The 13,280-nt window shown below is 49.8% G+C and overlaps 1 protein-coding gene across 1 annotated transcript in view; it reads left to right on the top strand.

The window, feature by feature from the left end:
• The window catches only part of SLC3A2 (solute carrier family 3 member 2), a 22,329-nt gene extending 16,024 nt beyond the window's left edge, over positions 1–6,305 (top strand). Inside the window, exons 3-11 of the mRNA XM_008053590.2 lie at positions 5–330; positions 736–909; positions 1,515–1,606; positions 3,346–3,414; positions 3,520–3,578; positions 3,733–3,913; positions 4,026–4,169; positions 5,666–5,749; positions 5,861–6,305. Coding sequence (XP_008051781.2) covers positions 5–330; positions 736–909; positions 1,515–1,606; positions 3,346–3,414; positions 3,520–3,578; positions 3,733–3,913; positions 4,026–4,169; positions 5,666–5,749; positions 5,861–6,223 — 1,492 coding nt within the window. The 3' untranslated portion in view covers positions 6,224–6,305. The remainder of the gene's footprint in view (positions 1–4; positions 331–735; positions 910–1,514; positions 1,607–3,345; positions 3,415–3,519; positions 3,579–3,732; positions 3,914–4,025; positions 4,170–5,665; positions 5,750–5,860) is intronic.
• The last annotated feature ends 6,975 nt before the right edge of the window (positions 6,306–13,280 follow it).

Here is a 13,280-nt window from a genome sequence, read left to right as displayed (position 1 = left end):
CCGGGGCGGGCGGCGCCGAGAAAACCGGTCTGGTGAAGATCAAGGTGGCCGAAGACGAGGCGGAGGCGGCGACCGCGGTCAAGTTCACGGGCCTGTCCAAGGAGGAGCTGCTGAAGGTGGCGGGCAGCCCCGGCTGGGTGCGCACCCGCTGGGCGCTGCTGCTGCTCTTCTGGCTGGGCTGGCTCGGCATGCTGGCGGGCGCCGTGGTCATCATCGTGCGGGCGCCGCGCTGTCGCGAGCTGCCGGTGCAGAGGTGGTGGCACACGGGCGCCCTCTACCGCATCGGCGACCTTCAGGCCTTCCAGGGCCGCGACGCGGACGGCCTGGCGGGTGAGTGCGGTGCTCCCGTCCCGGCGCGCCCCTGGCGTTCTCACCTGCACGGACCCCCATCCCTGCCCAGACCGACAGGCCACCCCATCCGGTACCGATTGCCGCTCCCCGGCACACAGTCCTTCCCCCCTTTCTTTGCGGAAAGCCGCCCCGCCCCTCCCTCTTTCACGAGGATGGCTGACTCAGCAGCCTCCTTTCCCGCTTCGCGCCGGGAGCCAGTCGTAACCGGTTTCTGAAGTAATGTAAAAGGCAACTTACATCAGCTCCTCCGAGTCTTGTGATCCAGCTTCTCCACCCCCGTACTCCCCCCTCCCAGTTGTGGGAGACAATGGGGAGATCAGGGACCTTTCTGAGGGGGCCTCACTCATTAACCCTTAACCCTTATCTCCCCCCCCCTCGTTTCAGCTCTGAAGGATCGACTTGATTACCTGAGCACGCTAAAGGTCAAGGGCTTTGTGCTGGGTCCAATTCACAAGAACCAGAAGGATGATATCGCTGGGACCGACTTGGTACAGATCGACTCCACTTTTGGCTCTAAGGAAGATTTTGACAGTCTCCTGCAATGGGCCAAGAAAAAGAGTGGGTGTCCTGGGGTTCCCAAGGAAGCACTTGAAAAAAGGGCTTATTAGACTTCTGGCCAGAGGGAAAACAGGATGGGGCTTTTGTCTGATTTATTCCTAACTGGCTCAGTTTTCCCAGGGCAGGTACAGGGGAGGTTTGTTAGGCTTCAGCCTAAAATGAATTTGTCCAGTGGTTCAGGGGCTTTCTACTTGGCTGTGCAATCTTGAGCGAGTCACTTAATTTCTTGGCTTCAGTGCCCATTTAGCAAGATGTAGGCTTTTACTAAATCAGTAGTTTTTAAACCTGTAAAACAGTGGATTCTGGGGGGAGGGTGAATCCCCAATATTGTCTCACAAATGATTATTGAGTATGTTTAAAAGGTTTGGGAGTGGGACCCCATGACCCCACACTCAGACTACACTGTAGACCTTTTGCTTTCCAAGATCTTAAGGCCCCTCCTTGTTCACATCTGTGTTTCAGTGGAATGAGTTTTGCCAGGGTCACATTTAAACTTGTACCAAATAATATGTAGGGAACACTCAACAGACTTGTGTTAGTGATTTCCTTATTTCCCCTCACCCCCAGAGATTTTCTTACAACTGCCTCTTCCTCCATTGTTGCAGGCATCCGTGTCATTCTGGACCTCACTCCCAACTACCGGGGCGAGAATTTGTGGTTCTCTACTCAGGTTGACACTGTGGCCACCAAGGTGAAGGTGAGTGTGTTGTAGCTGATGGCAGGTGGGAACCAGATGCTGGGGATAGGTTGGTCCTTTCACAGCAAACCCTGTAAACACAGCCTGGCTCTAGCCAAAGGGCCCTTTGCTCCTTGGGGCCAAGCAGTTCTGCCTCCTCCCATAGCAGACGGATAGGCCAGCAGTGCACTGCTGTTTTTTTGTTCCTTTTCTGACTACTCATTTTTCTTGTTTCCTTGACTTTTGAGGGTGAGACAGTGCCAGGAAAGGACTTTCTCACATATCAATCTGGGAGTTAGATTTTTCTTTCTTTTGAGAGAGGAAGCCATTTTTCTGTGGGAATCCTGTCCTGACTAGTTTCCCAGTTGTTTGATGTGGTTGGAGTGGAGCCCAGTCTGAAATTGTAAGCATTGGGGTCTTCCTATGTGTCTGGGACTATGCCAAGTATTATATAGATGTTTTCTAATGCCCTGTCTAACCACTATGTAAGGTATCTTTTGTTATCCCAAATCTGTGAAGCTGAGGTTTAGAGAGGATTCAAGCGCCCAAGCTTTGAAGTGTCCCAAGTAGCCTTATTTCTCTAATCTGCCATGGGCTCAAAATCTATACCCAGCAGGCTAGGAGTGGGACTTTGTCACCCCAACTCCTGATACCTGAGTTCTAGGCCTCTGACCAGTTCAGAATGGATAGAACAAAAATGGAGGTGGATCCTGACACTTTTCTGGCAGCTATGATTCTGAGGCAGGCCACATTTGGGTAGGACCCTGGAATCTTCCAGTTTAGCCCTTGCTAATTGCTGGGAGACCTTGGAAAAGTTACTGATAAGGGAGTATTTTTGGATGGTTTGGCATGAAGGGTGGTAGCCTCAGATGAGAATAAAGACCAAGGTGTACATGGAGTAGAGAAAGGGAGGAAAAGGGCAGTGGGGGTAGGGTTCATGTTGTGTTCCAGGCTACTGCTGGGGCTGCAGGGCTGTGCCTGTTCTTTGGAACTGGCCTCTTTTCAAATCTTTTAAATTGCCCTGGGGTTGTGTTTTGAATCTCAGTCTTTCATCTCTGGCCTTGCTCTGGCCAGTTCTTGTACTCATACCTGCCTCAGGAGGCTGAGGGAGGAGTAAGTACACTTGCCTTGGGATCTTGACTGATATTTTAAGGTCCTGTCTGTTGCTCACTGATTATGACTTTGGTCACATCTTGCTTCTCTGAGGCTGTTTCGTCATCTCTAAAATAGATACACTAGCATTCTACATGCTGAGGGCTAAATGAAATTATGTTTATGGGCACACTTTTTCTCTTGGCCTCTTCTGTAGTTGTCAGAAGGTAAAGCTATTTGATTTTCCAGAGACAGGAACAGAGAAGTAAAATATTGTGGCACTAGGAGAACCAATGGGAGGATAGAGCTGGAGGGGACCTTGTAATACAGGTGGGAAGACCTAGGCAAGGCGTTTGACTCTCCCAAAGGGGAGGTGTGTGGTGGGCGAGGTTTAGTGTAGGCTGGAATTTTCTGACCAGTTTAGAATGGATACAAAAATGGAGGCAGTTCCTGACACTTCGCTGGCAGCTATGATTCTGAGATAGCCCACATTTGGGTAGGACACCTGGAATCTTCCAGTTCAGGCCTTGGTAATTGCTGGGAGACCTTGGAAAAGTTACTGATAAGGGAATATTTTTGGATGGTTTGGCATGAGGGGTGGTAGCCTCAGATGAATATAAAGACCAGGGAGCATTGATATCTGTCCTTTATTCTCTTGTTACCTATAGGATGCTCTGGAGTCTTGGCTGCAAGCTGGCGTGGATGGGTTCCAGTTTCGAGATGTACAGGATCTGAAGGTGAGTTTCCTTTCTACATGAGAGGCAAAGCTTAGGTGAGAACAGAGAGGCTCTGCCAGGACCTGGTAGTGTTCCCTGTTCTTTGACTTTGCTTTTTCTTTCTAGGATGCATCATCATTCTTGGCTGAGTGGCAGAACATTACCAAGAGCTTCAGTGAAGATAAGTGAGTGCCTGGTGCCACCTCCCTTTATTGGCTTCATTGTGGGAACCCCTCAGTGGAGTGCTTGGCCCTAAGAAGGGGTATTCCTGTCCAGAGAACTCTCTTTCCACCATTTGCTTTCTTGTACCAACCTTGATCCCCATTCTCCCCCATGCAGGCTCTTGATTGCAGGAACTAACTCCTCCGACCTTCAGCAGATCCTGAGCCTACTTGAATCCAACAAGGACATGCTGTTGACTAGTTCATACCTTTCCAAGTCTAACTTCACTGGGGAGCACACAAAATTCTTAGTCACCCAGTATTTGAATGCCACTGGCAGTCACTGGTGCAGCTGGAGTGTGAGTACCATGCTGGTGGGAGTGGGGGCAGGGAGGGTTTTGGAGGACAGGGTTGTTGAGAGGTGGAGGCATAGGTGGGCTACGGGGCTCACCAGAGTGTCTGTCGCTGCAGCTGTCTCAGGCAGGGTTCCTGACTTCCTTCTTGCCGGCTCAACTCCTTCGACTCTACCAGCTGCTGTTCTTCACCCTGCCAGGGACCCCTGTTTTCAGTTATGGGGACGAGATCGGCCTTCAGGCAGCTGCCCTTCCTGGACAGGTACTGCTTGCTTTCTGCTCAGCACAGTGGGGGAGGCTGTGTTCATCTTAGCATGATGGTTCTGTGGATGGCGGCAGACAGACATGAGCCTTGGGCTGTGTGGCTTTGGGCTAATTATTTTCCCCTTGGAATCTTGGCCATCTCTTTTTGCAAGGTGGTTTTGATTAAGCGAGGGCATGTTTTTAATGATGATGCCTAGTACCTGGCAGATAATCAATATGGCAACTACTTTTTATTTATTCACTCCCTCTTTCTTCGGACAGTTGGGTGCTGTGCTAGGTTCCAAGAACCCATAGTTTGGTGAGGGAGCTAGATGCATAAGTAGAGAGGTTCATGGCACTGAGTGCTGTGTTGGGGCACGGCCACGAAGGCATTCACTAGCTTTAACCATGAGGTTGGAGCTGATGCCTGAGCTGGCATCCATAGAACCGGTCATTCATTTATTTCACAGATTGTTATTGAATAGTTCCTATGTGTTACACACCAAGGATACAGCAGTGCACAAAAGAGCTGGAGGTGATTAGATAATGTGGAAACCTAAGGTGCCAGGTGCTGATAAGGGATGTGCAAAAGAAGGCAGGGCAAGGGACCTAGAGAATAAGGGATAGGGAATCTTTTGTAGAGTGGCTACGGAAAACATGAAGAGATAACCAAACAGAGCTGAAGAAAGTGAGGAAGCTGCCTTTTGACTATCTGGCAGCTCTTTGGACTGAGGGAACAACAGTGTTGTTCAAGGACTTTGCTTGCTCCACTTGTCCAGTAGAAGTTAGCCAGGCACAGGCATAGATGTAAGAGGTTATACATGGATGAAGATGGGAAGGGAGAGTGGGCCCAGGCCCTTTTTAAAAATTAAAAAAATTTTTTTGAGCCGGGGTCTTCCTCTCTTGCCCATGCTGAAGTGCCGCATGATCATGACTCACCATAGCCTTGAACTCCTAGACTCAGGTGCTCCTCTTGCATCAGCCTTCCTAGTAACTGGGACTAGTGGTATGTCCACCATGCCTGGCTAATTTTTTAAATCTTTTGTAGGGACGAGGCCTCGCTGTGTTGGCCAGGCTGGTCTCAAACTCCTGGACTCGAGTAATCCTCCTCCCGCCTTGGCCTCCCAAAGTGCTGGGATTACAGGTGTGGGCAACTGCACCCGGCTTTCCCAGGCCTTTTAAAAGTCCTATTATTGCTATTATTATTTTTTGAGTTGGAGTCTCTGTTGCCTAGGCTGGAGTGCAGTGGCACGCTCACAGCCACTGTAGCCTTGGCCTGCTGGACTCAGGTGATCCTTCTACCTTAGCCTTCCAGGTAGCGGGACTATGGGCACATGCCACTGTACCCAGCTAATTTTTTGATTTATTGTCGAGATGTGGTCTTGTCAAGTTGCCCAGGCTGGTCTCGAGCCTGTGGGCTCAGGCAATCCTCGCACCTTGGGATCCCAAAGTGCTGGGATTATAGGCGTGAGCCACCGTGCCCGGCCTTAAAGTTCTATTTTTTCTGCTTTTCAGCCTGTGGAGGCCCCAGTTATGCTGTGGGATGAATCCAGCTTCCCTAACACTGCAGGGGCCATGAATGCCAACGTGACTGTGAAGGTAAGGGTTTTAGATGGGCACACCCTGACTGGCAGAGGGTGGGTCGGGCTGGTAGAAGTCTGCACTCAGGACACCCCTCATTGCCTTCTGCTATGTCTTCATTGTTCTCAGGGCCAGAGTGAAGACCCTGGCTCCTTCCTGTCCCTATTCCGACGCCTGAGTGACCAGCGGAGTAAGGAACGCTCCCTGCTGCATGGGGACTTCCATACACTCTCCACTGGGCCTGAACTCTTCTCCTACATCCGCCACTGGGACCAGAATGAGCGTTTCCTGGTAGTGCTCAACTTTCGGAATGTGGGTCTCACAGCCAGGCTGGGGGCCTCCAATCTGCCTGCCAGCGCCAGCCTGCCAGCCAGGGCTAACCTCCTGCTCAGCACCCAGCCAGGCCGTGAGGAGGGTGCCTCCCTTGAGCTGGAACACCTAAACTTGGAGCCGCATGAAGGCCTGCTAATCCGCTTCCCCTATGTGGCCTGACCCTAGCCTGACCAGGACCCACTACCCTCCCCCTCCTCTCCCCCCCAGGCCCTTTGGGTTCTGGTTCTTCTCCCTTTTTTTATTAACTGTTGCAGATCACAGATGAAGCCCCCACCCACCCACCCAGTAGCGTGTTTTCTGCCTTCAAATAAAAGTCACCCCTGCCTGGTGAGGTCTTGTCTTCTCTTTGCCCCACAGGGATCTTGGCCAGAGAGTTTCATATACCTGCTCCAACTCCATTATTCTTTTAGGGACCAAGGCCCAGAGAAGAAGGGGCCTTCCAAAGTCAGCAGCAAGGAGGTGTCAGGGCTGGGACAGCAAGGGGCTCTCTTGGACGTCTTGGGTCTTGCTAACTCTTCCCTTGTCTCTTTTGGCAAAGGACTATTTCAGCCATGTGTAGTTAGTATTCCTGTTTTTATAGACTCAATCTTTCAGGGAGAAAGTCGGGGTGGGATGGTCTGGATGTAGAGATGAGGTCTCATTATGTTTCCTAGGCTGGTCTCTAACTCCTGTGCTCAAGTTTTGTTTTCTTTCTTTTTTTTTAGTCACGGTTTCTCTCTGTCACCCATGCTGGAGTGCAGTGGCACGTTCATGGTTTACTCAACTTCCTGGGCTCAGGATCCTTCTCCTTAGCCTTCCAAGTAGCTGGAACTACAGGTGCACGCCACCATGCCAGGCTAATTTATTTATTTATTGTAGAGATGAGGTCTCGCCATTTTGCCTAGGGTGATCTTGAACTCCTGGGCTCAGTCAAGCCTCTCACCTTGGCCTTCCAAAGTGCTGGAATTACAGACGTGAGCCACTGTGCCTGGCATGAGCGCAAGTGATGCTCTCGCTTCAGCCTCCCAAAGTGTTGGGATTATAGGTGTGAGCCACTGTACCTGGCTTCTGTTTTTTTTTTTTGGAGTCTCTGTTGCCTAGGCTGAAATGCGGTGGCACGCTCACAACCACCGCAGCTTCGACCTGCTGGGCTCAGGTAATCCCTCCACCTCAGCCTTCCAAGTAGCTGGAACTATAGGCATGGCCCACCACGCCTGGCTAATTTTTAAATTTTTAATTTTTAAATTTTTTTGAGTCGGAGTCTCACTCTGTCAGCCAGGCTGGAGTGCAGTGGCACACTCACGGCCACCACAGCCTCGACCTACTGGGCTCAGGCGATCCTTCCAAGTAGCTGGAACTATAGGCGCACGCTACTATGCCTGGCTTATTTTTTGATTTATTGTAGAGACAAGTTCTCACCAGGTTGCCCAGGCTGTTCTTGAACCCATGAGCTCAGGCAATCCTCTCACCTTGTCATTCCAAAGTGTTGGGAGTACAGGTGTGAGCCACTGCTCCTGGCCTTAAAAGGTATTTCTAAAGGATACCAGAGGTCCTTTGTTAACAATTTATTAGCCGGGCTTGGTGGCTCAGCCTGTGATTTCTTGCTTGGGGAGGCTGAGGTGAGTGGATTGCTTGAGCCCGCGGGTTTGAGACCCACCTGGGCAACTTGGCGAGACCTCATCTCTACAATAAAAAAATTAGCCAGGTGTAGTAGTGCACGCCTGTAGTTCCAGCTACTTGGAAGGCTGAGGCAGAAGGATCGCCAGAGCCCAGTAGGTCGAGGCTGCGGTGGCCAGGAGTGGCCACTGCACTCCAGTCTGGGCAACAGTGAGACTCCAACTCAAAAAAAAAAAAAAAAAAAAGATTGAGCACTCATCATGGGCCAGTAACTGTTCTAGTTCCTGGGGTTATAGCAGGGAACACAGTACAAAAATCCCTGCCTCCTTGAGGCTGATAGTCTTCTGGAAAACTGGAGAAGAAATAAGACAAATGAAGTTGGTAGTATGGTAGATATGGTGATAACAAGGAAAAAGTAAAGCAGGAAAGGTGGGGGTAGAGGGGATTTTGGTGGGAATGGAGACCTCACCAGAGAGGTCACCTGTGAGTGAAGTTTCAAAATAAGTGAAGTTCACCTGGTGGGTATCTGGGGAAGGAGCTTTCTAGAGTGTGAAGTGTGAGCCTGGCTGTGAATGAGGAATGAGGAGACAGCCAGAGGAGAGGAGTAAGTAGAGGTCTAGGCCTGGTGTGTTGGCTCATGTCTGTAATCCCAACATTTTGGGAGGCCTCATGAGGCAGGAGGATGCCTTGAAGGCAGAAGATTTTTTGAGTAGGGGTCTCCCAGGCTGGAGTGCAGTGGCACAGATGATACTGGGTGGGGTGTGGTGCAAAACTCATTTGTTACTTGTTTCTGCAATGAATTTTAGAGCAGCTAGCAAAGTATTCAAACAAATTTTTATTTAGAAAGTAAATTAGAGGAGATTCACTTCCTAAAGGTAGGGGAGGAGGCCAAAACTAAGAAAACAAAGCAGCCATAACTCAAAGAACACATGGCCTGGCCAGTGATTAATAAAACAAAGGCGACTGTTTGAAGTTGAATGCCTTTTAAACTTTGATTGGGGGCAGGTTGTCATCACTGAGCTTCCTGTCATCACTGAGGGCACAGGTATGCACAGGTACACATTTTCTACTGCACTCCAGCCTGGGCGACACAGACTCCAACTCAGCAACAACAAACAAAAAAGATGAAGTCTAGTCAGCAAGAAGTGGGCAGATCTTGATGGCTATAATAAGGTGGGTCACAGAGTGCAAAGAGTTGTGTGAACTACATTTAGAGGGCATGGTCCCCATAAGTCTGCCCTCAAGTCATACACCAGCTGTAAGTTGAGGGGTCCCTAGGAACACCCTCAGGTGGGCAGTATACTAGAGTGACTTTACAACCCAGCAAGTATTGTGATTATAGTTTTACTACAGCAAAAAGATACACAGAGCCAGTCAAAGGATGATATGCCTAGAACAGAATCTGGGAGGGGTCCAAGCTTCTTGCAGTAAAGTCTTGTTCACAGTTACCTCCTCCCAGGAAAGCTTTCCTGAACCATTAGTGTTCAGAATTTTCTTTTCTTTTTTTTTTTTGAGTTGGAGTCTCACTCTGTCGTCCAGACTGGAGTGCAGTGGCCGCTCCCGGCCACCGCAGCCTCGACCTGCTGGGCTCTAGCGCTCCTTCCACCTCAGCCTTCCAAGTAGCTGGAATTACAGGCATGCGTTACCACGCCCGGCTGATTTTTAGATTTATTGTAGAGATGAAGTCTTGCTGCCCAGGTGGTTCTCAAACCCGCGGGGGATTACAGGCTGAGCCACCACGCCCAGCTCAGAATTTTCTTTATTAGGATCTCACTCTGTTGCCTGTACTGGAGTGCAGTGACATGATCACAGCTCACTGCAGTTTTGAACTCCTGAGCTGCAGTGATCCTCTTGTTTCAGCCTTCTAAGTAGTTAGGACTTCAAGCATGTGCCATCATGCCTGACTAATTTTTTTATTTTTGAGTTGGAGTCTCTGTTGACCAGGCTGGAGTGCTGTGGCATGCTCACGGCTATCACAGCCTCGACTTGCTGGGCTCAGGCAATCCTTCCACCTCAACCTTCCAAGTAGCTGGAACTATAGACATGCACTACCATGCCCTGCTATTTTTTTTATTTATTGTAAAGACGAGGTCTCACCAAGTTGCCCAGGCTGGTCTCGAACCCCTGAGCTCAGGCAGTCCTCTTGCCTCGGCCTCCCAAAGTGCTGGGATTATAGGCTTGTGCCACCACACCCAGCTCCAACTCATTTAAAAATTTTTTTTCTGTAGATACGCAGTCTCACTATGCTGCCCAGGCTGGTCTCAAACTCCTGGCTTCAGGCTATCCTCCTGCCTCTGGCTCCCAAAGTGCTGGGATTACAGTTGTGAGCCATGGCGCCTGAATTGTGTCCAGAGTTTTTCTTGGGGCATAATCACATACTACCCGTGACTGACTTTTATTTTTATTTATTTATTTATTTTTTTGTGTTGGAGTCTCTGTCACCCAGACTGGAGTGCATTTGCCGCTCCCGGTCACCGCAGCCTTCACCTGCTGGGCTCCGGCTATCCTTACGCCTCAGCCTTCCAAGTAGCTGGAACTACAGGCGCACACTACCACGCCTGGCTAATTTTTTTGATTTATTGTAGAGATGAGGTCTCGCCAAGTTGCCCGGGCGGGTCTTGAACCCGTGGGCTCAGGCACTCCACTCACCTCAACCTCCCAAGGCGCGGGATTACAGGCTGAGCCACTGAGCCCGGCTCTGAGTAAAGTTATTATCGAAGTAGGCTACATTCAGCCTACGCAGACTAGAGGTCACAGCACCTGAATTCTGCTAAAACAACATTCTCAGGGGCAAACATGGAGAGAAGAAAACACTGGCCAACCTCCTGTTGGAATCAGGCCAGAAACACAAGGCCCTTGTCAAGTTTATGTCCTTATTTCCTACAAAAGGGGTCATATTTCTATACCAGTTAGCTCTTGGCACATCTCTCCCAGGGGAGTGGGGCCAGTAGGGGGAGTAGTAAGTGCAAGTTGCCATAAGTAATTCAAAACATAAACAATGGTTATTTGGGGTTTTAAAATATATAAGTTGACTGGGTACGGTGGCTCACGCCTTTATTTACAGCACTTTGGGAGGCCAAGGTGAGGGGATTTTCTGAGCCCATGGGTTCAAGACCAGCCTGGACAACTTAGTGTGACCTCATCTCTATGATAAATTAGCTGGATGTGATGGCGTGAGCCTGTAGTTCCAGCTACTTGGAAGGCTGTGGCAGAAGATTGAGCCCAGCAGGTCCAGGCTGCGGTAGCCGTGAGCATGCCATTGCACTCCAGCCTGGGCAACAGAGTGAGACTCTGACTCAAAAATATAAAATAAAATATATACATTGGGCCGAATGCAATGACTCATGTCTATAATCCCAGCACTTTGGGAGGTGGCGGTGAGAAAATTGCTTGAGCCCACGGGTTTGAGACCAACCTGGGCAACTTGGCGAGATCTCATCTCTACAATAAATCAAAAAATTAGCCGGACGTGGTGGCGCGTGCCAGTTCCAGCTACTTGAAAGGCTGAAGTGGAAGAATTGCCTGAGCCCAGCAGGTTGGGGCTATGGTGGCTGTGATCGCGGGATTACAGACTGAGCCACCAGGCCCCGGCTTCGTGACTGACCTTTAATCTCCAGCCCTTCCCTGAGCTTTGGCCTAATGCCTTTAGTCTCTGTTAACCCCGGAGGTTGCTTGTTCCAAAGCTCCTATCATTAATCACATTGACTGACACTCCTGTTTGCTAGGACATTCCAGGGGCCTAGAGAGCACCTTCTAGTAGTTGAGGGTAAAGGCCAGACTTCTAAGATTGATTCTTCCAGGTCAGTGACTCAAAGTGCTGTTAACCCAGCACTTTGAGAGGCTGAGGTGGGAGGATTGCATAAGCCCAGGAGTTCAAGATCAGCCTGGGCAACATAGTGAGATCTCGCCTCTACAAAACAACAAAACTAGCCAGGCATGGTAGCTAGCTGAGAAGCAGGGAAGTCAATTATGATGCTTTGCTCCTGCAACCTAGATTTACTAGGATGGTAGCAGGGGAGATGGTAAGAAGTGTTTGATTCCTGCATTTTTTGTGCAGGTAGAGTCACATGGTTTGCAGTTGAGTGTTGTTGCAGCCCTAGTGATTTTTTTTTTTTAGGAGTCTCACTCTGTCGCCCCGGCTGGAATGTAGTGGCACACTCACAGCCACCCCAGCGTTGACTTGCTAGGCTCTGGTGATCCTTCTGCCTCAGCCTTCCAAGTAGTCAGAACTACAGGCGTGCTCCCATGCTCAGTTAATTTTTTTTATTTATTGTAGAGACGAGGTCCCCCCAAATTGCCTGGGCTGGTCTTGAACCCACGGGCTCAGGCAATCCTCTCATCTCGGCCTCCCAAAATGCTGGGATTACCGGCTGAGCCACCGAGCCCAACTTCCATAGTGATTCTTATGTTGGCCCTATAGCCTGCCCATGGGATTAGTTTGGTTCTAGCTTGCTTGTTTCCTTCCTCCCTTCCTTTCCTCTCTTCCCTCCTCTCTCTTCCCTTTCTTCCCCTTCCTTTGTTGAGTCTGGTCTTACTGTCACCCAGGCTAGAATGCAGAGGCTAGAGTGCAGTGGCACAATCACGGCTTGCTGCAGCCTAGACCTCCTGGGCTCAGGTGATCCTTCCACCTGAACCTCCCGAGTAGCAGTACAGGTACATGCCACCATGCCTGGCTAATATGTTTTTGTAGGGATGAGGTCTTGCTATGTTGCCCAGGCTTGTCTCGAGCTCCTGGGCTCAAGCAGTCCTTCCACCACTCCTGGCTTTCCTTCCTTTCTTATGGAAGAGAACACTGGTCACTGGTGTAGATCTCATGTTAAGTGTTAAAAAAAAAACAAAAACAAAAAAACAGGCCAGGCGCAGTGGCTCGTGCCTATAATCCCAGTACTTTGGGAGGCCGAGGCGAGAAGATTGCCTGAGCTCAGGGCTCAAGACCAGCCTGGGCAACTTGATGAGACGTCATTTCTACATTAAATCAACAAATAAGCCGGCGTGGTAGTGCACACCTGTAGTTCCAGCTACTTGGAAACCTGCGGCGAAGAATTGCCTGAGCCCAGCAGGTCGAGGCTGCGGTGGCTGTGAGCATGCCACTGCACTCCAGCCTGGGTGACAAAGTGAGATTTCGACTAAAAAAAAGAAAAAATTGTAATTGTAGTAGTCTTGGCATGGTTGCTCACACCTGTAATCTCAACACTCTGGGAGGCAGAGGTGAGAGGATAGCTTGAGCCCAGGGGTTCGAGAACAGCCTGGGCAATTTGGTGAGAACTCATCTCTACAAGAAATAAAATAATTAGCCAGGCGTGGTGGCACATGCCTGTAGTTTCCAGCTGTTTAGAAGGCTGAGGTGGAAGAATCACCTGAGCCCAGTAGGTTGAGGCTGCGGTGACTGTAAGCATGCCACTGTACCCAGCCTGGACAACAGAGTGAGACTGACTCAAAAAAAAATTGTAGTAAAATACACATGCCATAAATGTTACCACTTGAACCATTTTTAGGTGTACAGCTCAGTGGCGTTAAGTACATCCACGTTGTGGACTCATCCTCCAGAACTTTTCATCATCCCAACCTGAGGCTGTATTCATTAAGCAATAATTCCCCTGTATTTTTTTTTTTTTTTTTT

The sequence above is a fragment of the Carlito syrichta genome, unplaced genomic scaffold, assembly GCF_000164805.1.
Source record: "Carlito syrichta isolate Samal-C Ts95f unplaced genomic scaffold, Tarsius_syrichta-2.0.1 Scaffold288315, whole genome shotgun sequence".
NCBI classification, from domain to species: Eukaryota; Metazoa; Chordata; class Mammalia; order Primates; family Tarsiidae; genus Carlito; species Carlito syrichta.
The sequence above is the reverse complement of the archived record's forward strand: the minus strand, read 5'-3'. Positions and strand labels throughout refer to the sequence as shown.